Below are 25262 nucleotides of genomic sequence, written 5' to 3' on the forward strand. Positions count from 1 at the left end.
GTGATCAAGGCATAGTTATTGAAGTAAAAAAAAAAAAAAAAAAAAAAAGTCGAATTTAGTCCATGTGGCTTCCTAATAAACCTCGCAGATAGGATTATAGTTCACTCCATCTTCAATAAAAAGAAAAATTCCTTCTTGTGCATACTTTGACATCCAAGAGGATAGTTTTGCTGGTACCATGTCATCGAGCAGTAGTTCCAGTTTCCACATTCTCACTTGGATTTGATTGAGTAGCTTTCAAAAGGTGGTGGTTAGGAGAGGTAGAACCACTAAGGGAATTAAGGGCCTAGACAGATGCTGAGGAAGTGCAAGTTGGGCAGAATGTGAAGGCCGTGGCGGCTCGAGGCTCATGGTTCTTCTCCATGTTGCAGGTGGTGGAACGTGGCCCGGGTCGCCGCCCCTGGACGCCCTCGCTTCTCTGGACACTCTGGCGCCTCCTCCCCCTCCTCCTGGCCCCCCTTCTTCCCTTGATCCTCTCTCACTTCTTGGATTTGACTCGCCAGGCGTGACTGCAACACAACTGCCCATGTCGTCAAGCCTGACGAGCTTGGGCCTGGGGTCTGCTTTGCTCCAAAAGGACTTCACTTGCTCCAAGTGCGGCAAGGGCTACACCACCAAGGGCGCATTGCACAGACACCTGCGCTATGAATGCGGCGTTGAGCCTAAATTTTCGTGTTCAGTTTGTGGTCGAAAGTTCTGTCACAACTTCAATCTCAAGATGCACATGGTTTCACACAGAGACGTGCCTGCTGTTAGTTTCAGCTCGAGATGAAACCTGCCTTCCACCACCTTTCCCCTCTCTCCCAGCCTCAAATATTTCCTGGTGTCTGTGTTGCAAGTGTGTGGCGTTGTTAGCGGGTAGCAGCGCCAGGCTTTGCTGTAGTTGCCAGCTGGTGTACGTACCGTAGTGTGTGTAGTGTAGCGTACGCGGGGGCAAGAGGCCGGCCTGCGTGGGGCAGCTGCGGAATGCATGAGTGCCGGGGAAGACGTGCGAGCGAGCTGCCTGGTAACGTGTACGTCTGTTTTCCAGGCCAAGGCCACGGCGGCAACCCCGTGCCTCCACCCACATGGCTGGCTGGGGCTCCGCCGCCTCCAGACCCTCTCCAGGTGGGTGGTGCTCCAGTTTGGGAGTGTGGTGGTGGTGTTGGTGGTGGTGGTGCTGCCGGAGGTGGTGGTGGTGACAGCGGCGGCAGTGGTGCTGGGCCCTTTGCCGCTCACCTCCTACAGGACCACCTTGACCACGACCCAGCAGCAACGGCAGCAGTAGCAGCAGCAGCCCAGGGCCTCGCTCTTCCCCCATTAGTGACGGTACAAGAATGCAACATAAAAGTGGAACCTCCCTCCTTCGCCTTTCAAACTCCGCTACCTCCGTCAGGTAGCCAGCAGCAGATATTGCGTCGTCAGGAACCCAACAAAGCTACTGTAGCCACGTGTGAGCGCTGTTCGCGGAGTTATACGTGCCTCTCTACCTACAAACGCCATGTCCGCTTTGAGTGCGGAGTGGAAAAGCAGTTTGAGTGTCCTTTTTGCTGTGCTCGCTTTGCTCACAATTACATGTTGAAGCGACACATGCAGGGCGTCCATAAGGTCAATCTTTGCTAACGACTCAAGTGGCAGCTTGTTAAATGAGGCCCAAGTATTTCTTGTGGAGTGAGAGAGCAGGAGCAAGGAGGGTTGTGATTATCTAGCCCAACTTTGCTGGGCATTGTGAACAAAACTGCCCCTCCACTCCCCTCCCCCCCGTGTACACAACTACCACGACCTATGTCATGTCACGTAGACTTAGTTCAAATTATCAATTGTTGGCAGATAACAACTTTGTACATACTGTATTATAGACCTAGAGCCTGACAAATGATCGTTTATGCAGTTTTATACTACTATTTCTGAGGACGTGAACCAACGTGCAAACACATATCTCCATGCATTCAGGAAACACAGGAAACTGACAGTTTCATACTACACATAACCAAAAGTTCAATAGTTGCCAGGTTTTCATACTTTCCTTTCTCTTTTCACAGTATGCAGCTTAAAAGGCAGACTGAATTATTTTGTATTATAGCAGCTTGACGTTGTAGATATTTTTGTATAAAACTACGTAGCTGTGTTGCAAAGCGTGGAAGGCCCAAAGGGCTAACACAGTGATGCTTCGTTCATGGTGCTTCTGAGTAAGGTTGAAAACACTGTGCAAGGTCACAAAAGTGTAGTGGCCTTTGTTCTACAGTAGTTCACAGTTCAGCCTGACTCAACCAAATCGCTAAATGACAGCGCTGCAACAATAAACATGGAAAGCCAAAGGATGTTTGGATTTACCTTCCCCTGCTCTATATTGTTCAATCTTCTTTTGAGGAAGTTATGTCTTCAATTGGCCATAATTTCATTTCAGTAAATGAGCATCATAGAGAAGGCAATAGTGGCCTGGCATATGCTTTCACTACCTCTCTCTCCTGCTCTCTCTCCCTCCCTCCCCTTCCCCATACATATATAATGGTTGTCTTTGCATCATCATAACCAAGACCAGGGTATTCCTGCCTCATAGATGGCCCTCTCATGACAAGAAATAACCTTCCTATCTGCCAATGTAAAACTCCCCCTGCAATACTACATTACTACTAGTGTCCAATTTTCTCAACACCCCACAAGTATTCAACCCCTTCAAACAACAGTGACTTTTAACCAGATCCTAGTGAAAAAACCACTATGATTGCCCCACAGCTTCCTACAGAAAACAAAACCTAACCAAACTATAAACCTGTTTTACTAAGTAAACCACCACATAAAATGTATGACAGTGGTGCAAAATTGACCACAAGGATAGAAGTCCTGGGAAATTCAGTCCATAACAACAACTCTCCTTCACTCTTTCCTCTTCTCTCCTCTCTTCTATCCTATCACTATTATTTTCTTTCTCTATCTTCCTCTTTTCTTTCTTTCCATTTGCTTCCTCTTTCTGTATTGGCATATTGTGTGTAAGGATAGAAGTACTTGCAAGTTGTTGGCAACAATATACAATTTTTTTTCCTCTTATTTTATTTTCCTAATTATAATGTACAGAAAGTGAGCTACACCCATGGGATCCTCTCCATTACCACAGCTATTGCACCTGGTTTTGAATTCTTTTATTGTTGAAACTTCACCCTCCTGACAGGGGTCAAGGAAGCCAAAGTTGAAATGTGGAAAGGTGACTGGGATCTGCAATGTCAGTAAGTTGCTGACAGCTAGAGGTGAGGCTATGATCTGTGGGTAGTATGCAGTGCTGTCTGCTGTTTGGGAGTCTGGTACCATTACCTCCAACTGGAAAAAGGGTTTGGTCATCCCTATCAGGAAGAAGAAAGGAGACCAGCAAGATTGCAACCTTTAAAGTTTCAGAGGCCTGAGCAGTCGAGATTCATGCCCAGTAAGTCAACACCTGATTGGATCCTAGCACTGATGTGAGTTTATCTGAAGAAGGTATTTTATTTGTGCATTATGCAGTGTTCTGGGATCTTCTGTAGATCCATGGGATTCCTGTCAGGGCTATAGACTTGATGATGTCTGGCTTATACTCTAGGACAGAGTACTGTAAAGTATGAAGGAGGAGTGCCCAACTTCTATCCTGTTAATTCAGGAATGAGGCGAGGATACTTCTTACTCCCAACACTTTTTCAATACCTGCATGGATTGAATATTGGAGAGTTGTTGATCAATGTTATTGCAGAGCATTTATTGACCACATTGAGGTCATTGACTTGGTCTTTGTTAATGATGAGGTATTTCTTGTAGTCATTAGAGGTCCTGGTTGCAGCCTTCAATTTATTGCACAGGGAGGAGAGTCTGCTTGAACTCCAGGTCTCCTGGACCAAGACCAAGGTCCAGGCATTTGGGGGACTTACTGGATAGTACAGTTCAGTCTGCCCCTGCATGTGGTGAGGACACAGATCTTGGGAAGGCTCCATATACCTTGGTAGTGTAGTGCATAACAACGAGGTGGGTCATGTTAGGAAGTCTTTTGAAGGACTAGTATTGCCCATGGTGTTATTGACTTAGTCAACCAAAGTATATAACATTGCTGATTTTATACTGGAGAACTAGAATCTAAATCTTCAAGTCACTTGGGCTCCCTGTCATGGCTGTAAGACATGGACATTGAATGTTGACTTGAAGAAGCATCTTGACATTTTTGGTACCTAGTGCCTTCAGAGAATCGTGAGTTACCAAAGGAATGAACTGATTAATTATTGCTTCAAGTTTCATTAAGTGGAAAACCTGCATCCCTACAGCGGCTGGCAATGGTCCTCAACCCCTCCCACATATCTCTCTGGAAAGAAACTTTGGATTGTTGTATGTGTTGTCAATGTAGGACTGTTTCTGTCATCGGCTGAAAGTGGTTGGAAGAAGGGAGCAGTTGCCAGTTATCAGCTCCTGATGTGTGAAAAAAGTGTAAGAAATATAGTTGAAATTGATAGGGAGAGGCCTTGGGGCCCAGTCTGGAGGCAGTATGTTAGCCCCACAGGTCTGCATCTTTTGAAGGAGGTGAGGAGTTGACAGGTTTTGAATATGTGCAGGTCTGCTGTCCATTTTGCAGGACCACACATTCAGGTACCTATCATTGATCCCTCACAGGAATTATGATATATTAAACCAGAGAGTGTTCTGTGAGACTCGGTCTAGGCCTGTTACCTGCATAATTTGTGAATGTCAACTCGAGCTATATGGGCATGTAGCATGTTTCCCTGATGTTCACCCCCCACAGGGTTTTTGCCACGAGAGACAACTACTGATGGAGTAGATGAAGTGCTCATAGAACTCAAAGGCTGGTGCAAGATTATTAAACCTACCCAGAGTTGTATGGTCTGAGAAAGAGTAGCTGCATAGGAGCTTGCTCAGAGAAACCATGAGGATTGGTGACAGTATGTATTTACCTTTTTTTTTTTTTTTATGTCTTAAATAGACAAAAATGTTTAGTATTCTGATCTTTGATTTCCTCATGGTTTCAGCAAAATATCTTTATTCACATGTTTTATGTGATTACTGTTGGATTTACCTAGTTGTGTTTTACGGGAAGAGAGCTATGCTCGTAGTGACCCGCTTTTGTATCTTGCAGTATCCAGTTTGATCTTAAATTCTTGTATAGTTTTTGTACTCACTGTTTCCTCATTCATTTTGTTCCATATATCTACCACTCTGTGTAGGAAGCTTTTTTTTTTTTAGATTTTTTTCTGTAACTATCCTTTTCAAGTTTCTTTTCATGTCTTCTTGTTTCTCTTTTATCTCATTTTAATCAATCATCTTTATCAAGGACTTCCATCTCTTTCATAATTCTATAGATGGTTAGTAGATCTCCTTATTCTCTTCTTTGTTCCAGGGTTAGTAATTCAAGTGTTCATATGTCAATTTGGAGAGTGATGGTGCCATCTTTGAATTCTTTCTAGTTTCTTTGTTCTTTTTTGTACTGGGTGTCCATAGTGTCACAGCATACTCCAATCTTGGTTTTATCAATGTAACTAATATTTTCTTTACCATTTCTTCATCCAAGTAGTCAAAGGCCACTTTCATTGATCTTAGTAAATTGAAAGTTTCTCCAAATATTCTGTTGATGCGTTTGTCTGGTGCCATGTCATTGCTGATAGTTACTCCTATGTCCCTTTCCGAGTTGACTTTTTTTAACTTCCTTTGTACCAAATTTATATTGTCCCAATATTCTATTTTTACTTTTTCCAAATTCCATTATACTACATTTCTTGATGTTTGAAATTCACTTCACACTTTTGACTCCATTCCCAGCCTTTGTCCAGGTCTTTTTGTAGTGAGTAAAGTGACATGCTCCCAATTGATGGTAATGATTGAATGTTTCTTTGATTTATGGTTGTCTTCAGTGAGCTGTATTACTGATTATTTCTGAGGTGAGACTTCCATTATATTGTTTTTAAGTCATCATTCTAAACTTGAGTGTTCTTAACTGTTCCACCTGTCAGGTGGGACCAATGACAGGTACCTGCATGTGGTGATGGTCTTACAAAATGGACACTGAATCTGCACATTTTCAAAACCTATCAAACTTCTCATCTCTTATTAGGAAGTGCAGACCTAAGGGGCTGACACTTGGTTTCCAGACTGGGCACAGGATTTTATTATTATTATTATTATTTTTTTTTTTTCCAAACTAAGTATTTATTGCATCTTTTCACACGTGTAGAGCTGACAACTGACAACTGTTCCCTTTTTTCAGCCATTGACATAGAAACCATCCCACATAAATACATTAATACAACACAGACAAAAGTTTAAATTTTCTTTCATAGGGGGATCTATGGGAGAGTTATAGGACTGTTGACAGCCACTGTGGGGCTAAGGATTTTCCACAGTGAAACTTGAGGCAATAATTATTATTTATTATTGTTAGGTCACCAGCATAAGCGAGTGCTTCAGTGTAATATTCTAAATTTGGTATTGGAAAATCACTTGTGAAGAGGTTCAGTAGTATAGGTGAGAGTATTGCTCCTTAGGGGACACCATTGTTCAGTTTTTTGGTCCAGGAAGTTTGGTTGTTTTGGGTTATTTTGTATGGGTTACCAACTAAGAAGTTTGTGAGCTGTCTCTTGTGGATATTAGTTGCAATGATCTTTAATAGTTTGTGTTTATGTACTTATTTGTGTCTATTAGAATGAAAAACAAGGAGGTGAGGAGGAAAGCAGGGGTGAAAAGGGAGTTGGGAGATAGGGTTGATGAAAGAGTAATGGGATGATTTGGACACATGGAAAGAATGAGTGAAGAAAGATTAGTAAAAGAGGTGTGGATGGCAGAGGCAGATGGAGTGAATATGAGGGAGCGACCAAGGATGAGATAGATGGAGTAAAAGGGGCACTAGGAAAGAGGGGAATGTCTGATGTGGAAGGAAGGGAGAAGACAGAAAATAGGGGTGAATGGATAATGGTTGCGTATGGAAGATGCTGTGATGCATGGAAGGGGGATGGGGGTGAGGGAACATGTGTGAATATTTTGATGCAGCCCGAAGGGTTTTTTCCCAGTCTTCTCTGTTTCTACTTAAGGGGACATAGAGGGGGGTCGCTGATTGAATGAAGCAGTCTTGCTGTGGATGTGCTGTGTCTTGCTGCATTGCTTCTGACCCAGGGCAGTGGGTGAGATGCAAGGATGACCCATCATCCAGGAGGAGCCAAGAAAAGAGGGAGGGAAGGGTGGTGAATGGGAGTGGAGTATGTAGGGATAAAATGGATGAGAATGGATTTATGCCTTTGACTTTGGCTATCTCCCTTGTAAAAGGGAAAAAGCCATTGGTATATGTCTGTATGTATGCATATTATATGGGCTCTTTACCAGATTGTTGGAATATTAATGTACACCCAGAAGTGGTTGAGATATGCACATGGGATAAGATATTTTAGATGGTTGTTTGAGGTCTTATCTGCTCCTTCAGCATGGGAGCCTTAGAATATATTTTACTTTCTATATTTTTGTGAAAGTGTGTTGTATGCGTGTGTATTTTGCCTAGTTGTATTTTACGGGATGAGAGCTATGCTTGTAGTGACCCGTTTTCATGTCTCTCCGCATCCAGTTTATTCTTAAAATTGTGTGGTTTTGGCACTCGCTGTTTATCCATTTAGTTTGTTCCAGACATCAATCATTCTATGTGGGAAGCTATTCTTTTGCAAATCTCTTCTGTAACTGTCCTTCTTTAGCTTCTTTTCATGTCCTCTTGTTTCTCTTCTGTCCCATTTTAATAAGTCATCTCTATCAAGAATTTCCATTCCTTTCATAATTCTGTAAATGGTCAACAAATCACCTCTTTCTTTTCTCTGTTCCAGTGTTGATAGATGTAATTTGTCCAATATTTGTTTGTATGTCATTTGATTGTGTAGGTGTCATTTTTGTTGCTGCTCTTTGAATTTTTTTTGCTAGGTGCCCATAGTGTTGCAGCATACTCTAGTTTAGATCTTATTAGTGTAACCACTGTTTTCTTTACCATTTCTTCATCCATGTAGTTGAAGGCCACTTTCATTGATCTTTATAAGTTAAAAGTCTCTCCAACTAATTTGTTGACATTTATCAGGTGTCAAGTCACTTGAGATAATCACTCCCAGGTCCCTTTCTGAATCAACTTTTTTGACTTATTCGTTACCAATTTTATATCAACCTGATATTCTATTTTTGCTTTTTCCAAATTCCATTATACTACATTTCTTAATGTTAAAGTTCATTTCACACCTCTGACTCCATTCCCATATTTTGTCCAGGTCTTCTTGTAGCAATCTCTTGAGTAATTTAGCATCCTCAGCAAAGAAGTTCATGTAACACTTCACTCCCTCATCCATATCATTTATATATATGCCAAACATTAAAGGAGCCAATACAGAGCCTTGCAGGATGCCACTTATCACATCTTCCCAGTTTGAATTTTTGTGTTCAAGTACCACTCTTATTTTTCTCCCATTTAAGAAATCCTTCATCCATTCCAGTAGCTTACCTTGTATTCCTCCTATTATTTCAATTTTTCTTATTAACTTTTTATATGGTACATTGTCAAAAGCCTTCTGCAAGTCCAAGAAAGCGCAATCTGCCCAGCCATCTCTTTCTTGTATTAGTTCAATTAATCTTGAGTAAAAGCATATTAAGTGTGGTACATGATCTTCCACTTCTAAAGCCGAATCGTTTAGGATTTAATATTTTATTCTCTTCCAAGTGTTTGATCCATTTGTTTTTGATATATTTTTTCGGATATTTTTGCTACTGTGCTTGTAAGGGATACTGGTCTGAAGTTTGTAGGATCTTCTTTGTTTCCTCCTTTACATATTGGTACTATGTTTGCATCTTTCCAATCTTGTGGTACCGTTCCTTCTTTGAGTGAAGTCTATTATCTTGCATAATTTGTCCGTCAGTTTGTCTACACTCTTTCAGTATCCATTTTGCAATTCCATCCGGTCCATGTGATTTCCTAACATCTAGGTTTTTTATTTGGTCTCTTATTTCTTTCTGTGTTACCTTTATTTCTTTCATTTTAGGGGGGTCTTCCTTGTTGTCCATCTTACCAAAATTGTGAGCTCTTAATTTTAAAAACAGACCTGAAATGTCTGATCATAACTGCTGCCATTTCTGTGTCATCTATATATTCTTCATCTCCTTCACGCAGTTTTACAATTTTATGTTTGTCTTTTAATTTATCATTTACATATCTTTAAAAGAGTTTAGGTTGATCCTTACATTTGTCTATAATATATTTTTCATAGTTTGCCATTTGGATTTTTTCATTTTTTTTTTTTTTTTTTTTTTTTTTGTCTCTCCATCTTTTCCAGGCTTTGTCTCTTCTGGTTTTAGCCTCACTGCACCTTTTGTTATACCAACACTCTTTTTGCTTCTTCTTTGGTACATATTTATCAATTCCTTCCTTGTACTTTTCTTTGAATATGTTCCATTTGTCTTCCATCTTTGTTTCCTCTTTGGAGAATTTATCCCAGTTTGTGTTTTGGAAATTTTTTCTTAGTTTTACAAAATCCGTTTTGTTGTACATTAATCTTCCTTCTCTATGTTTATCATTTCATCTTACATTGTTTTGTCCTTTTAATTCAAACTATTAGTATATGATCACTCTTTCAAATTGGTGTTTTATACTCCATTTTGTTCACAATATCTGGTCCAGAAGTTAATATTAAATCTAGTTTTGACGGTTCCTCATTGTTTCTATATCTAGTATTTTCCTTAACCCATTGTGTTAAGGTGTATTTGTTGGTCATATCCAACAGATTGTTGCTCCAAAGTTCTCCCCCTTTTACTATCATTTCTTCCTAGATTATATCCTTTGCATTAAAATCACCCATAATTACTATGTTACCACCCTCTTTCAGTAACTCATTTAGCACATTGTGTCTTCCAGTTATTTAGAATGATCACTATCAGACCAAGCCTGTGTTTTTGGTGGCACATACACTGCTACAAATTTTCTACTTTTCATATTTTTGTTTACAACTTTAATCATAATTCCTCATTATCTTTGCCTTCATTTATCTTTGTCACTTTTAAACCCTTTTTTGTCACTATAATGACACCTCCCAGTTTGTCTGTTCTATTTTTCGCCCAGTGGTTGTATAGACTTTATCCCACCATACTTGTTGTTGTTCCCTAGACTGTCTGTCTGAGCAGTCCCGTCCACCATACTTGTTGATAGAGGGCCTTTCAGTTTTGTATCCACAATCCCCATAATGTCAGGTTTCTCTATTTCCAGATAGTCATTTAGTTGTTTAATTCGAGAGATCATACCATCAGTATTTGTGTATGCCACTTTTGTTTCATATTTTCTTCTCTTTTTTGGTTTAAGTTTCCATTTTTCCGATGTAACATTTTTTTCAGTCTCAGGTCCAGTACTCAAAAAAAAAAAAAAAAAAAAAAATCCAGTACTCTCCAAAAAAACTCGTTTTTTCCGTCTGTTCTTTTCTCATTTCTATCATTGGCTTCAATTCTGAGAGCCTTGTCTTTCTCTTTTTCCTCATCACTTTTTCTTTTTTATCCATATGTTTGAATTTGTCGCTGTTTGCTAATTCAACCACTTTCAAAAGTACCTCCTCAGCTATCACTTGAGTTCTTAATTTTATTTTCAGAGGTTTGTGTTGTTTTTCTTTGGAATATTTGCCTATCCTGTGAATCTCATAAATTTCTTTGTCAAAATTTTGCCCTTTGGCCTGAATTTCTTTCAAAATTTCTTTAGCTATTTCCTTTTCCTCCTTTACTCTCAGGTATTTATACTCTTCAGTTTTGGTAGGAACCATGCCACTGATGCATATTCCAGTCTCGGACAGATCAGGGTTTCTTTGATTTTTTTTCATCTCTTCATCCATGTAGTGAAAAGCAACTTTAATCTTCTGCACCAGTCCATACTTATCTCCCACAATCCTATTGATATGTCTGTCACATGAGAGGTTGTCTTGTATCAACACTCCCACATCTTTGTGTCTGTATTTACCTAGTTGTATTTTACAGGAAGAAAGCTATGCTCATAGTGACCCATTTTCGTATCTCTCCACATCCAGTTTATTCTTAAAATCGTATATAGTTCTGGCATTCACTGGTTCTCCATTCAGTTTGTTCCAGACATCAATCACTATGTGAGAAGCTATTTATTTATTATTATTATTATTATTTTATTATTATTATTATTTTTTTCAGGTCTCTTCTTTAGCTGTCTTAGTTTCTTTTTGTGTCCTCTTGTTTCTCTTTTGTCCCACTTTAATAAGTCGTCTCTATCGAGAATTTCCAACCCTTTCATAATTCTGTGTGTGTGTTTGTTTATTTGTTGGCAAGGGGAGAGCAACATCTGTTTTTGATTTGATTTTTTATATCCCTTTTTTATTTTTCTATTTTTTGGAAGTGTGGATTTGATTTTTTTTCCAGGTGTTTGTTCATGATATTGCATTATTGTTTTGGTAATGGTGTTTTTCCTTGTTCTCATATGCTTCATGAGTAGGGAATGGGTTTAATTCTGGGTTTTTGATGGTTTTTATAATTCACATTAGTTTGTTTTCCCATCTAATGTATTTATATATTTTTCTAGTTATCTTTTTCTTGTGATGTTTTTGTTAAATTGTATTTTTTTTTTTTGTTAGATTTTGTTTGCCTTTTAGCTTTACTCTTTGTTTAGGGTGGCTATCTCCTGTGTGTAATTTTTTTTGTAGCATCTTGGAATGTGTTTCTTGGTGGCTTTCTTAACTGTTACTGCTATGCCATCTTCTGCTCTGTCATGGAATAGAAACTGGTCATGTTGTAGGTCTCTTATTTTATTTATTTATTTTTTTTTTCTGTTCCTGTATGTATTTTTGAACAGCCAAAATCTCCCATAGAAAAGAACCCTAAAATACTTGACCTCTTCTTTGACACTTGTATGACCTTCAGCATGCATGTATAAAAAAGAAAATAATAATAATCAACAAGAAAGTTTACATACTAAAACTAATTGCAAGCATGGCTTTGGACAACAGAAGAAAACAAATCAGTCTACAAATAATGCATTAGTACCACACTCGACAACACTTCCATAGTTTGGTTCCCAACAATCGTCAAAACATAGACACCTTACAAACCACACAGAATAAAGTAATGAGACCAATAACAAGGTGCACCAAAACCACCCAAATAAAACATCTACACTCAAAAATCAATATTCTCTATAGAATACCACATGAAAAGGATAGGAACACAGTCCTCAACCCCATCCACCCATCTCGTTACATCCAGCTCCTTCCTAAACAAACATGTACAAGAACCTGCCACCAGTACCACACAATATATCCACATAAAAACACATTAACACCCAGATCACAAAACAAGCTCTTCAGTACTCCACCTTCCTCCCAGACATCAGTCCTACAGAAAAATAATTTCTAAAGTAAGAACCACACTGGCACATTTGTGTTTAAAGCACTGACCTAGATCCAACCATCATACAGAAGACACTGAACACCTCACCCAAAAATGCCCTCCACTGACAATCCCCAGACAACATAACAGTATTTGACATATGGGCCCATCTTGTGGCTGTTAGTTACTAGGGAACCATGGGTCTCCTACTAGAGAGACGTAGCTGAGGGCAACAGACTATTTGACTGCAGTATGTCTAGTGTTTTTGGGCAGGTGTATTGTGTAGTGGCTGCAGGCTGCAACTCTTAGTGTATTAGCGATTATAATTGTCTCATTTTGGCTATCATGCTGGTCAAGGTCACTGGCTTATAATATAATAGTACCTTTCAGTTTCCTCCTGAACATTAGTATGATATTTACATATAGTCCAGTGGCACTTTATGCTTTTCCATTTAATTGTTTGGGTATAGTTACTAATTGCATAGGGTATTTAGTTCATTGTACTCTATTTCATGCTCTTTGGAGTGATATATGCCACCAGGGCCCCGACATGGGTAAGTGCCGCGCCGGGGCGAGTCGAAAAATGCGCCCCCCCCCCCCGCGCACACACTACCACTACCACCACCTTCCACATCTGATGGTCACTAGCACGATTTACATGTAACATCCACAAAACGTTAATACACAACATTTATACACAGAACTCGTGATAAATCATGCATTAAAAGTACATTAGGGGGAATTTGCTTTACTTTTCACCAAAAGTGTCGCCCCGGGGCATTGCCCCCCCCTTGTCGGGGCTTTGTATGCCACTGGTATTTTTCATTTACTTCTGTTATAGTTCTTATATTCATTATCTATCCTATCACCACTTCGTCCACCTCTATTTTTCTTTACTGCCATGACTCATATTTTTCTGCCCCTCAACCATCTATATAATGTTGCATTATAACCACATTTTTACCTGGTATGGCATGAAACTGCATATCAGTGCGCTTGCGCCAGGAGTGTTTTTAACTTGGTCCCATTGCGATGGCTTGATTAATGAGAATTACACAAGTGTAACTTATTAACTTTAACAGTGATAGTCACCCCTGGAAAGAAATCACGCGAATACTGTCGTCTCACTGTTTCTCAATCTCCCCACTCCGCCATTGTCATGTAAAGTGAACAAGTCCAACTGCGTGCGCTTGCGCCAAGTGAATTATTTCAACATGGTCCCATTGTGATAGCTTCCTTTCCTTGGTAATCAACTGACAAAAACCGTATTGTACTGAATACATTCCGCGTTTGATCGGTGAAGAGAAAAGCCCGGGTATTTATCTCGGTGCTAAATGCTTTGGCAAGTGTTAACAATAGAATCTCGTCAACACGGGGCTAGTTCAGTAGCTTCTAAACTAGCGATTTGTAAATTAGCCCTCTTCTTGCCCACTGTCAATGTAAAATAAGTAAACTTGTTGCCAAGCTATCCTAGTGTCAACACTTATTTGCCTGGTAAGTTAACTTACCACTATATTAGCCTCGTGTCAACGAGGCTTTACGCTGCACGCGTAGTGCCTATAATGGCATACGAAGCGGGTGATTCTGAGACACTCGGGAAGTAGTGGGGACCACTTCGTCTGATATATTTTCCTTCAGATTGAATATCAATATTTCCATTGAGCTTAGTCTCGATAAAAAAAAGAATATTCCTCCTCTGAATACTCATATATCTCTAATCATGCAGAAATCACCCCTTCTATATTAGCGTAATTTACTTCCAAATTCGTTACTTCCACCTTTTCTTCTGGATCTTCAGTACCACTTCCCCATCCTCTGATCTGTCACTCCAGTAAAACCATCTTGGACCTGTTTGATCCTCCACTGTTTTCCCCCGTTAGTGTTTAGTTTTCGTATTTGCTCATTTCCTCTGTTGCATCCTTCCCTACTTAGACATCTATGAACTTGTCTTCGATTGCTAGTTTCCGTGCCATAATGCAGATTTTAAGCTATTGTGTAATTCACCATTGTCCTGGATCACGTGTTGGACTCGTGATCGATAGCTATTTCCCTCCCGTAAGAGAGCTCAGAGCTCATATATGACCGATTTATGTGTAATGCTGTGACCTTACACGCACGCACATAACCAACTCACCGCCCACGAGAGTTGGAGTAACGACTCTGCACAGCGATACTGAAATAATTGCAGCCCTGGGCGGGATACGAACCCGGACCGCTATAGTGACGGCCCGTAACTTTACCAACTCCGCAATTGAGTCGTAGACGAATGTGTGTGTGTTCATTCGTTGTAGAATGAGAGGTGTAGATGATATAATGGTGCAAGTGAAAGTGATGTCTTTATATCTCAGTTTATCTAAACTATTTTTAAATTCATGTATTGTTATGATTTTGTAAATAGTTATCAAATCTCCTCTCTCTCTTCTTTGCTCTAGTGTGTGTGTGTGTGTGTGTGTGTGAGAGAGAGAGAGAGAGAGAGAGAGCAGTCTTGTCTATATTTTGTATACCTCACAAACATTAATAACTTCAATCAGTAAATGGCTCGTTTTCATGCATCCAAATTCGCCTCGTATTGTAAAAAGTTTAATGTTAACGAACATGTGTATTCTTTGCATAACTTGTTTTGTCTATTTGATCTTGGATTCAAACTGAACATAGACGTCATTCGTACCAGCTTAGCGTCGCTTTTCTGGGAGTGAGCTTGACCTTTCACACTGTTTATAATATTATTTTGTACTTGTATTTTACTACTTCCTTTATTTGATTGCTTACTTGAGACATAGACAGACTTCAATGAGCAAATGTTATGACTACATATATTAGCCTGATTAATACCTTATGACATAAATATGTATTGAACACGGCCATGAATTATGCCATGAAGGTACTGATTGAGAGGCCTCGCCAGCATTTCAAATGGTTGTCGTTAGGACATGAGCGATGCGTAAGTGATTTCAATCCAACTCGCTACAGAGCTCATAAACTCAACAACCGTTGAGGGTTTGGGTAAAAAAAGTTTGATGGAGAATTCTTAAGTATTAAGATAAGTGAGTGTTGTAACAAAGCCCTATCAATTTGTATAAGGTCAAGTCTACAGCCATTTAGAGTACACAACTTAACCTTACACAAGCTGCTACAAAAGTCACAAAACCATTCCAGGTTTCTTACATCGCCCCCGCAAAAATATCTAAATTGTCTCTCCCGTCCCTTGTTTTTAGTCTTTTCCATGTTCAATCCACGGATTCCAGTCAGCTGCTACATCCGACATCTTTTCTGATTGCTTGCCCTGCCCAACTACGCGTCTGTACTGCCTGTTGCCCTATTCATCATATTTCACCTTAGTTTTCTCTCGTGTCCAACTGCCCCTCTTCCTGTCTTTCAGTGTTGTTACAAAGGATTACAAAGGCGGAGTATACCGACAGGAGACCTTTTGGTCCATATCTAGGTTTATCTAATGATAGATAAATGAATGAAAAACTATAATGTAAATAGAAAATAAAATACATAAATGCATAAGTATAGCTAAATAATAAACAAGCAGGTAAATAGTAAATAATAACAAATTGACGTATAACTAATGATAAATGAGAATCAAACAAATAATAATAAACGGACAAATGATAACAAAAACAAATAATATAAGATAAATGATAGTCATTACAGCATCTTGCTTAGGTGATTATCTAAATTATTCTTAAAGCTTCGAACTGAACTACATTGCACTTCCTCTATAGTTCAGTTAGAACCTAAGAACTGGTCTTTCAGTTGGCCTCTGTGTACTTCTCAGCTTATTCTTCATCGCCTGGTCTGTACATCAGCTTTGCGTTTTAGATATGCAGATAGGGAACATCTCTTGATATTTCTATATTGATCAAGCTTTTTTACAGCCAGTTATGCTATGCTTATTGTTTTTCATATTTATTTGGGTTTAACATTTGGCCAAAATTATTATCATTATTATTTACTATTTTTTTTTTAATAATATTCTTACCATCTGCTCCTCTTTTTTTCCACCTAGTTGGGGAACCGCGTCCCAAAATCCCCACCCCTTTTCTTTCTTCTTTTTATTCATTTATTTATTTATGTTTATTTATTTATTATTACTATTATTATTTTACTACCTTCTGTATGTGTGGTGGAGCCAGCATTGGTGCCGTTATCCGAAGCGTGTTAGTCTTGTCGCTTAGTTGTGAGTTCGAATCCCGCACTCTGTGATTCCTAATAAGGACTATTAATTGCTCTAACAGTGTGATTGCTTCGGCCGCAGCCACGCGCCTCCTGGCGCGCGCGCTCGTGTGTAAATTCCCCTGCTCAATGACGCCCCAGCAAGCAATGGGCTCCTGTGATTATGAGTGCAAGTTGAACTGTTCGATGTGGACGACCTTGAAGAGATTTCCCTCTCCAAATCGAAATTTATTCACATAGGAAAGTTAATCCGTCAGTGTCAGCTCATAAATAGGTGACGATGATATTCGTAGAGGGTGCACTGTATTTTGATTCAGGGGTGAACTTCATTATTGACCCATACGCTCATGGACGACGACGACGCTACGATTAGGTTTAAGAGCTGCACAAATGTTTACGTGTTTTAGTCTTTGAAGGAAATTCTACATGGAAGCTTGAAAAAATGAACTACAGTATAGGTGAAGCCACACAATTCTTCAATTCTTAGTAACACAACATCGGATTTATTTCATGGCATCATATCCACTCGCGTGGGTTTCGAACTTATCTCAATCTTCCGTTTTGTTTATTCATGTCTTTATTTTCACTTCATTATTTTTTTTTTCTTTTGCAGCTAGGCACGTTATAGAACAAAGCCTACTGATATCCACTTCCAGTCGGTACACGTTACAATTCAACAAAATTGTGGAAAATGTCATATTTGAATACTGACATATATTAAGAAACTGATATTTGAAATTCCAATGAAAATTTGATACCGTCCAACGAATTTTCGGTGATTACGGCCTACTACATAATAGTAATTTTAGGCGTCCTTTGAACTTTGGTTATAATTTATTACGTAGAGGGAGTAAACGTGTGTTGATGAAGAAATAGTTCAGTGAGGAATTTTCTGTGTGTGAGATGATGTATGAGGGTAACGATTTTGACATGGGATCCCGTATCTCGGGTGAGTTGAAGCTAGCTAACCATAAGTAGGGAGGATGATATGACTAGTTCTTATATGTATATATGATAAAGGGGTTCTAAGATGGTTAATTCCGCTTCTCACAGTAAGCTGACCTGTTGTGTGCTTGTGACACCCGTGAATAAAAGCTTAATTGGACGAAGAAAGAGTGGATTGGTCGTCTACTGTATTTCATTAGGTTCGTACAGAAGATTTGCTGATGGCTCTCTGCGCCACATCCAGCTCAGATCATCATTCACGGAAACATAAGAATATAAGAATGAAGGAGATTGCAAGAGACCATAAGGCCTACACTAGGCAGCTCCGTATCCATCACCACTTGTCATCCCCATCCATAAAGTTGTCTAATCGTTTTTTTTTTTAAACAACTGATAGTTTCAGCACTTACTACATGGTTACTAAGTTTATTCCAAACACCAGGGTTTGGAGACGTATTTAGCCAACGGAAGACTTAAAGAAACTTCCATTTATCAGGAGGTCCTACCCTCTACTGAAAGCGATCACAGGCTACCGAATCCCCTGTTCAGACGATTTACTTTACGTACACAGGATTCCTGAGGTGGCCGTAAAATATGTAAAGCACTATGTTCAGGGTTGTTTTTTAAATGCATCTGGTACCTCGTGTGTGTGTGTGTGTGTGTGTGTGTGTGAAAAATGTGAAAAAAGAGTCACGGGTCTCATTCCGAGTTTATTCCTGACCGGTTTCGCTTGTAGCTTCTTCAGAGAAATGTTACTCTTGAGAATAAAGCTGGCAGTATACATAGTGGATTGACTCCGCGTTGCCTCTTAGTGGGGTCCGTTGGAGTTTACAATAAATTATTGTGTGAGTGCGGAAACAGTATGTGTGAGGTGTTGTTCTATAATGTGTCGTAATGTTACATTTCATAACCAATAAACCATGATGTGAAATGTAACTCAAACTAACAAACCAGAAATCAAACAGTTATATGTGTGGGAATAGTGTCTGAGGTGTCCTAATATGTGGCGAAATGTCACATTTTATGATAATATGAGTATAATGTGACTTATAATAAGCCATGTGAAAAGAAACTAGCATTAACAGAACAGAAATTAAACAGTTATATGTGATATAAATTAATGTAATTGAAACAAAAGAGGGGAAGATGGAATAAATTAAATTAAATCAAACATGGACAAAAAAAAACAATGTGGCAAAATGTCACATTTTATGATATGAGTATAGTGTGGCTTATAATAAACCATGTTGTGAAAAGAACTCGCATTAACAGAGCAGAAATTAAATAGTTATGTGATATAAATTAATGTAAACAAAAGAGGGGAAAGATGAAATAAATTAAATTGATTAATTTATATCACATATAACTGTTTAATTTCTGTTCTGTTAATGTGTGTCTTTTCACATGGTTTATTATAAGTCACACTATACTCATCATCTTAACAGCTGTTTTCACTTCATCTTTCCTTATTTCCCCATTTTCCTCACTCATCACGGTCATGTTCTTAGTGCTTCCCACTGCAACTACCTTTCCCTCCCTATCCTCCTTCACATTTAGCAACTCCCTAAAATAATCTGCCCACACCTCCCCTCACTGCCTTCTCTTCTATTATCATCTCTCCATCTGCACCTTTTATCTTTTTTTCTATACTTGATTCCCCCACTCTCCCACTTAAGAACATGTACATCCTTAACTCTTCCTACTATACTCCTGGTTACCATTATATATATATATATATATATATATATATATATATATATATATATATATATAAATCTATTTTTACCAGGCGAATGAACTACATACAGCAGATGATCACAACCAATTACCTTCGTCTGTGCCTGTGTTCCTATGTGAGCAAATCTTCCATTGCACAGTACACATGGAAAAGGAGTTTTTACATACATATAAGTGTCTCCATTTTTATACAAATTGGAGCTCCATTTCGTGGTTATCCTAAGGTCCGCGTTGTTGACGTGGATAACTAGAAACAAGGTTTTCCTTGAAGTTGAATAAAATTGCTTTCCATCAGCCACCACACAATACATTAAAAAAAAGGTGACGAATTTAATGATAGTTCGTTCATGATTACTCTGCCATCAGATCAGGAAACGAATGGTATTCGATTCCTGGTCACATCTTACTTCTTCACGAAATCCGTTCTATGTTCATGTTTCGTAATGGTAGGTGTAGGCGTACACATTCGCCATAATGATACCCTCCTGCCAGTTCATGCTCTTTCTATTTAGATTCATTCTCATGAATTTGATGATTATCATTTATATCATTATGCTGGTAGTATTAATGGAATTTAATTTGGTTATGTGGTTCAGGTTCGTTAAGGCTACTGTATACAGGTATATCATTGCGGACACCCTAATGTGAACTACGATATATTGAATTTATGCGAATATACCTTTGCTTACCGAGTATTAGATACATTTTTACATTCCGTAGTTAATTGTAATGAAAGTTATTTCTTGCCATTTTTTCACTGCAGCAATATACTTAGATAATGAAGCCACCTTTAGGGTCGAAAAAATATGTGTAGTGATAACTATCTATCGTTGCGCTTCAGGTTCTAATAATTGATATAGTATTTATGTATTTGTTTATATACTGTATACTTTGAACAATTTCTATATATAAATTTTTGGAACTTTCCTGTTATTGCCCCACCACTATTTTTTTTTCTGTTGTCTTTGATTTTGTTTATCTTAGGTTAGATTAACAAAATCAAAGACAACCGAAAAAATCGTGGTGGGGTAATAACAGGAAAGATCCCAATTTTTCTCTGATGCTGCTTCAGCAGTGGGTAGAACATCTTAATATATTCATGAAGACAAATGTCGAAATCGACGCTTCCTGATACTTTCGATGTGAGATAGTTATACAGTCTTTCCATGTGCAGAAGGGTTGCTTGGACCTTATATTCGCAATTTCATCGTGGTCTTCTTGAACCTGATAGCTTTCAGTATTATTAAAATTGGAAGTTGCAGATTTGGTAGAAAATGTCGAGGAGCTGTCTCGCGGATATTTAATTCGGATTCACAGAAAATATATATTTTTTCTTGATGATATATGGCAAGCGGTAACCGGACGATGAAATGTCTACAGCAAACTGTGGTGTTGGGAACGAGATTATAATTATGTACTCCATTCGTTTTCACTTTCAGACGATTTCTTTACAAATGTAACGTTGGTTTTCTTTGGATTGCAGCTTTTCACTTTTTATTTTTTCATGTTAATGCAGCTTTTCACCTTTCACTTTTTTCATGTATGTCAGCATTCCGCCAAGGTATTCGAACGTTCGATGTAATCTTGTTGTTCTCTTCACTTTGTTGAAATAACGAGACAGCTGGTGCATAAATTATGTAAATGGATAATTAGTAGAAGAGCACGAAAATGACTTCTGTGCTGAGGTCGTGCAAGAGAAAAGCGATTTTGCAGAGCAAATCTTAGTGAGAGACATTTAAATCCTGATTTTGTGCATAACGTTCCTGTAGATTTTTATTGTATATCTTTCGTACTTGATATAACAGTGACAAATGTTAAGATAATTATGTTGAAGTAGTAAACGACGGTTGTGTACAACCGGAATGAATTTTTCGTCGATGTCATGCATATTCAGAACTTGTGTAGTTTGATGTTTCACTAGATGGTACTGTGGCTGTTGTGTCCAGGCGGTTGTGTGTTGTGTAGACACAATTTCTCGGGCTGGCACTGTCGAAATTACAGATTTTCTGTTGATGACCAACTTTTACAGCTAGTAATAATCTCGGTTCAAGTTGAAGTTCCTCCGGTATTTACTGCAAGTAATCACTTTCTATGCAATGTTTATCTCAGGGCCTAAGATAACTTTGGGGTGAAGTGTGACCCCACTTTTGGGTCTTTGGTCAGTAATCGTGAAACTGTAGAATCCCAAGATTGTAGCAACGTGAGGGATGGCCGAATAAAGCCGCTCACTTCCGTACCGTCGGCTGTGTTCCCCCACCATCCTTGCTCGTTGCTTCTCATGTGTCCTTACCAATGACATCCACCCTGGGCGTACACGTCACCCTCGTCACGGTATCACACCTCACCGTACACGCCCATCCCAAGTTGCACTCGCTTCTCTCGCCCCAACTCTTACTGCTGACTGCCCCGACTCCCCTTCCCTTCCACGCTCACCGCTTCCCTCTCCCTTCCACGCTCACCGCTTCCCTCTCCCACTCCATTTCTGGCTGAATCACTCGGGGAAAATGTTGGCTTGAACAATTTCAATAAACCCTGTAAAACTACGATGGAGAGACATTTCCCTGTCAACCCTCTTCTTCACCACGATGCGGTACTACCCTGCTTAAACCAGTATAAAGTACTTTTAGGATTTATGGTGCGGTTAGAACTAAACTATTCCAATTCAGTTGAAGGACTTGGCCAAAATTTGCCCCCCCCTTCATTAACTAAAACCATGTGGTAAAATACAAATTTATATTTTACTTCTGGATAGGGAAGAAATAAATCAACACCATTGCTCTTGTGGTATTTCAGTAGCTGAAATTTATAGTGGGCGTTAGCTAAAATAAAACCTCTAAAGGTCATTTCCAAGGGGTCAGCCACATTCTCTTCCTTATGATGCCTTCCCCATTGTATTGAATCAGACTAGCTTTTGGCAGAATAATAGTAATGATGATGGTTAACAGTATAATTATTAATTGATAATAATGATGATGATGATGATGATGATTTGATAATAATGATAATGATTAATAATAATGATGAAAATGGTAATGATGATGAAAATTATGAAAATGACTAACGATGAAAATTATAATGATGTCACGAACTAGGCCCTGCACTGAGTTGGTACATCGAATCCTAAACCGTGACTCGAGTAGTTCCTACAATCCAGGTTCTAGAACAGCTATTTAGCCTCTTTTAGACCATATAAATCTCATTGGGGTCAAGAAAATGGAGCGCAATTACCTAATTTAATATGTACATAAATTACAATTTGCCCTCAACTTACAACGAAGTCGGTGTGAACAGACTGCGAACGCGGTAATCAGGAGGGCCGAAAAAATGCACGCGCATCTTTTCTATACTACATTCGCACAACACCAGGTACCATTGTATGCCGGGGTAACACTGTTTACCCAGTTCCACACAGTTTCCCTGTTTCTTTATTTTTGTGTGAAGGATGCTCACAGTACTCATTACTATTACTATTACTCATCTAATACTCATTACTATTACTCATCTAATACTCATTACTATTACTCATCTAATACTCATTACTATTACTCATCTAATACTCATTACTATTACTCATCTAATACTCATTACTATTACTCATCTAATACTCATTACTATTACTCATCTAAAACATGTAAGCGTGTGGGGGGGGGGCTAGAGGAGAGGGCCCTACTTCGAGTCATCATCTTGATTTATGTGCCCTCTGACCTCTGATGACGGGAGGCTCCGATTGTGTAGTCCTCCGCTGCTGGCTGCCAAAATAAGATATTCTTGTCTACAACTAGAAATCTGACTCCTGCATTCTTGAATAAACCTACACATTTTACAATATACCTAAAAAGTGGGTGCTGTGGTTCCAGCTGGGACATGGCTTGCCACCATACCCGCGTCCTTTGCCAGTGACACGTCATGGAACATGACATACATACAAATATATATATATATATATATATATATATATATATATATATATATATATATATATATATATATATATATATATAATGGAGATTGTCTGATTAATGTCGCTGTTTACTAGCGAATTTCACGTATATATAATATATATATATATATATATATATATATATATATATATATATATATATAAAGTGTCACTTCAGAGAACACATCAGAAGCCAGCGAGAAATTGACAAACGTGTACATTACATATCCGTTGTCATATCGATTCATGACTCTCAGAAAACACTATTTCTTCATTCATTTCACATTTTAGGGTAGTGCTTCCGTTGCTCTTTTGTAATTTTTAGTGTCTTTAATATTGCGTGAGGAAAGTGTGATGCCTAAGACGTTGGCATAGTGTGGGATGTGGCTTCACGCTCTTCCAGTGTAAAGGAGAATTGATTTGGTGTCGTTGAACATTCTTAGATTATGTACAACAGTGATGCCACACACACACACACACACACACACACACACACACACACACACACACACACACACACACACACACACACACGACTCGATCACGCAGTGGTAGAGTTCTTGGCTGCCTACGGTGGTCCGGGTTCTAACCCCGCCCAGGGCTTAAATAATTTCAGTATCGCTACGCTGCGAGTCGTTACTCCGACTCGTGGGCAGGGAGTTGGGTGTGTGTGTGTGTGTGTTAGGTCACAGCATTACCCATAGATCGGTCATATAAGAGCTCTGAGCTCTCTTACGGGAGGGAAGTAACTGTCGATCACGAGTCCAACACATGATCCATGGTGAATTACACACACACACACACACACACACACACACACACACACACACACACACACACACACATGATAAACAAGTGGTGCCCGGCAACAGTTATTTTAGTGCAACTTAATACTGAATTGTTATACACTGGTAAAGGTCTGATACTTCCGATATGATCAATGTGATATTTTGAGTTCATAATCATCGTCTTTAGTTTGCATATATTGGCTGCAATGGCTCTTGATCGTCAACTCTACGGTGGAACGTGATTGAAAGATATATGTCAGCAGAAAACGTCGAGATGAATTTATTTTCCCCACACTGTACAAACACTCCTTCACGGGATAGGGATGGGGTGAAGTATTGGAAACAAGGCAGATTGGCGGGCACATGCGGACGGAAGGTAGGGAGGGAGGGAGGGAGGGTAGGACGAAAGACCCTGGCGAGAGGGGAAGGGTGAGTGGGTGGGTGGGCAGGTGAAGCGTGCTGGAGCGGGAAAAGACAACCTGACGATTCGGGACGCGGATTTATTGAGCAGATGCTGAAGGGGTTGAGAAGCGATGATATATCAGAATAGAGGCTAGGTCACTGTCGTGTTCTGGATTGGTTGCGAAAGAATCCAACTAGGAACGGATCCAGGGCGTACGTTCCAATATGTAATGTGGTATTATTCCAACTTCCTTTCGGTGTCGATTAGGCTTGTGTCTAGTAAGACATTGCAAGGAAGGATAAAGTTAAATTTGGTGTGATGCCACCAGTCACGTCAATACTGGGATATGAAGTTTGCAGGGTCCGAAAAAAAACATGTCGCTGGCAAGCTACAACCTAATGATAACGTCAGGAAGGTAAGCCTCTCTTTCTTGGATCCGGCCCTAAGTAAATAGGAAGGAAATGTGTGGAGGAATGTCAGCAACGGTACTTGTTTATGGAGTTATTTGTTGGTCTAAGGTGAAGTGGCTTTCGAGAATTCTGTTACATTGGGAGGGAACAGAGTGTCACCGGAGGGAAGGGAGGGGGAGGGATGAAGTGGAAGCGAGGCAACGAGGGTGATGCCGAATGGTCTTCGACGGGGATTAAAGAAGATCGACTGTACGGGAGGAAGCGATGTCTCCTGCAGAGGGCGGGTCTGGTCCCGGTTGCAGCGACCCCCACTTGGTTAGAATGGCTTCCTCTTTATTTTATTTTATTATTTTTTTCCCTTGATTCACTACGTGTGTATTGCATGCATGGCCCCTGTAGAGTTTCTTGATTGCTCAAGTAGAATGATTACCGTTTTAATGCACATGTCACTGTATAGTTTGGAATGCTATTGTTCTTTATAGTTGCTTACTGACTTTCATTGTGTGATATATTTCAAT

At 39.3% G+C, this 25262-nt stretch overlaps 1 protein-coding gene across 10 annotated transcripts in view; it reads left to right on the plus strand.

The window, feature by feature from the left end:
* Positions 1 to 25262, plus strand: part of LOC143036811 (uncharacterized) — a 139603-nt gene that overhangs the window by 96011 nt on the left and 18330 nt on the right. For 7 of the 10 annotated variants that reach the window (XM_076204586.1, XM_076204587.1, XM_076204590.1 and 4 more), the window contains exon 5: positions 1031 to 2277. The exons of 2 other annotated variants lie outside the window; for them this stretch is intronic. In XM_076204586.1, the coding sequence (XP_076060701.1) occupies positions 1031 to 1602 (572 nt within the window). In that variant the 3' untranslated portion in view covers positions 1603 to 2277. Of the gene's footprint in view, positions 1 to 371; positions 965 to 1030; positions 2278 to 25262 lie in introns of those variants that run through there. One more of the 10 variants, XM_076204594.1, reaches the window with a different exon arrangement.

Source organism: Oratosquilla oratoria, chromosome 21 (assembly GCF_046742065.1).
Source record: "Oratosquilla oratoria isolate Oo_2021 chromosome 21, ASM4674206v1, whole genome shotgun sequence".
Lineage (NCBI taxonomy): Eukaryota > Metazoa > Arthropoda > Malacostraca > Stomatopoda > Squillidae > Oratosquilla > Oratosquilla oratoria.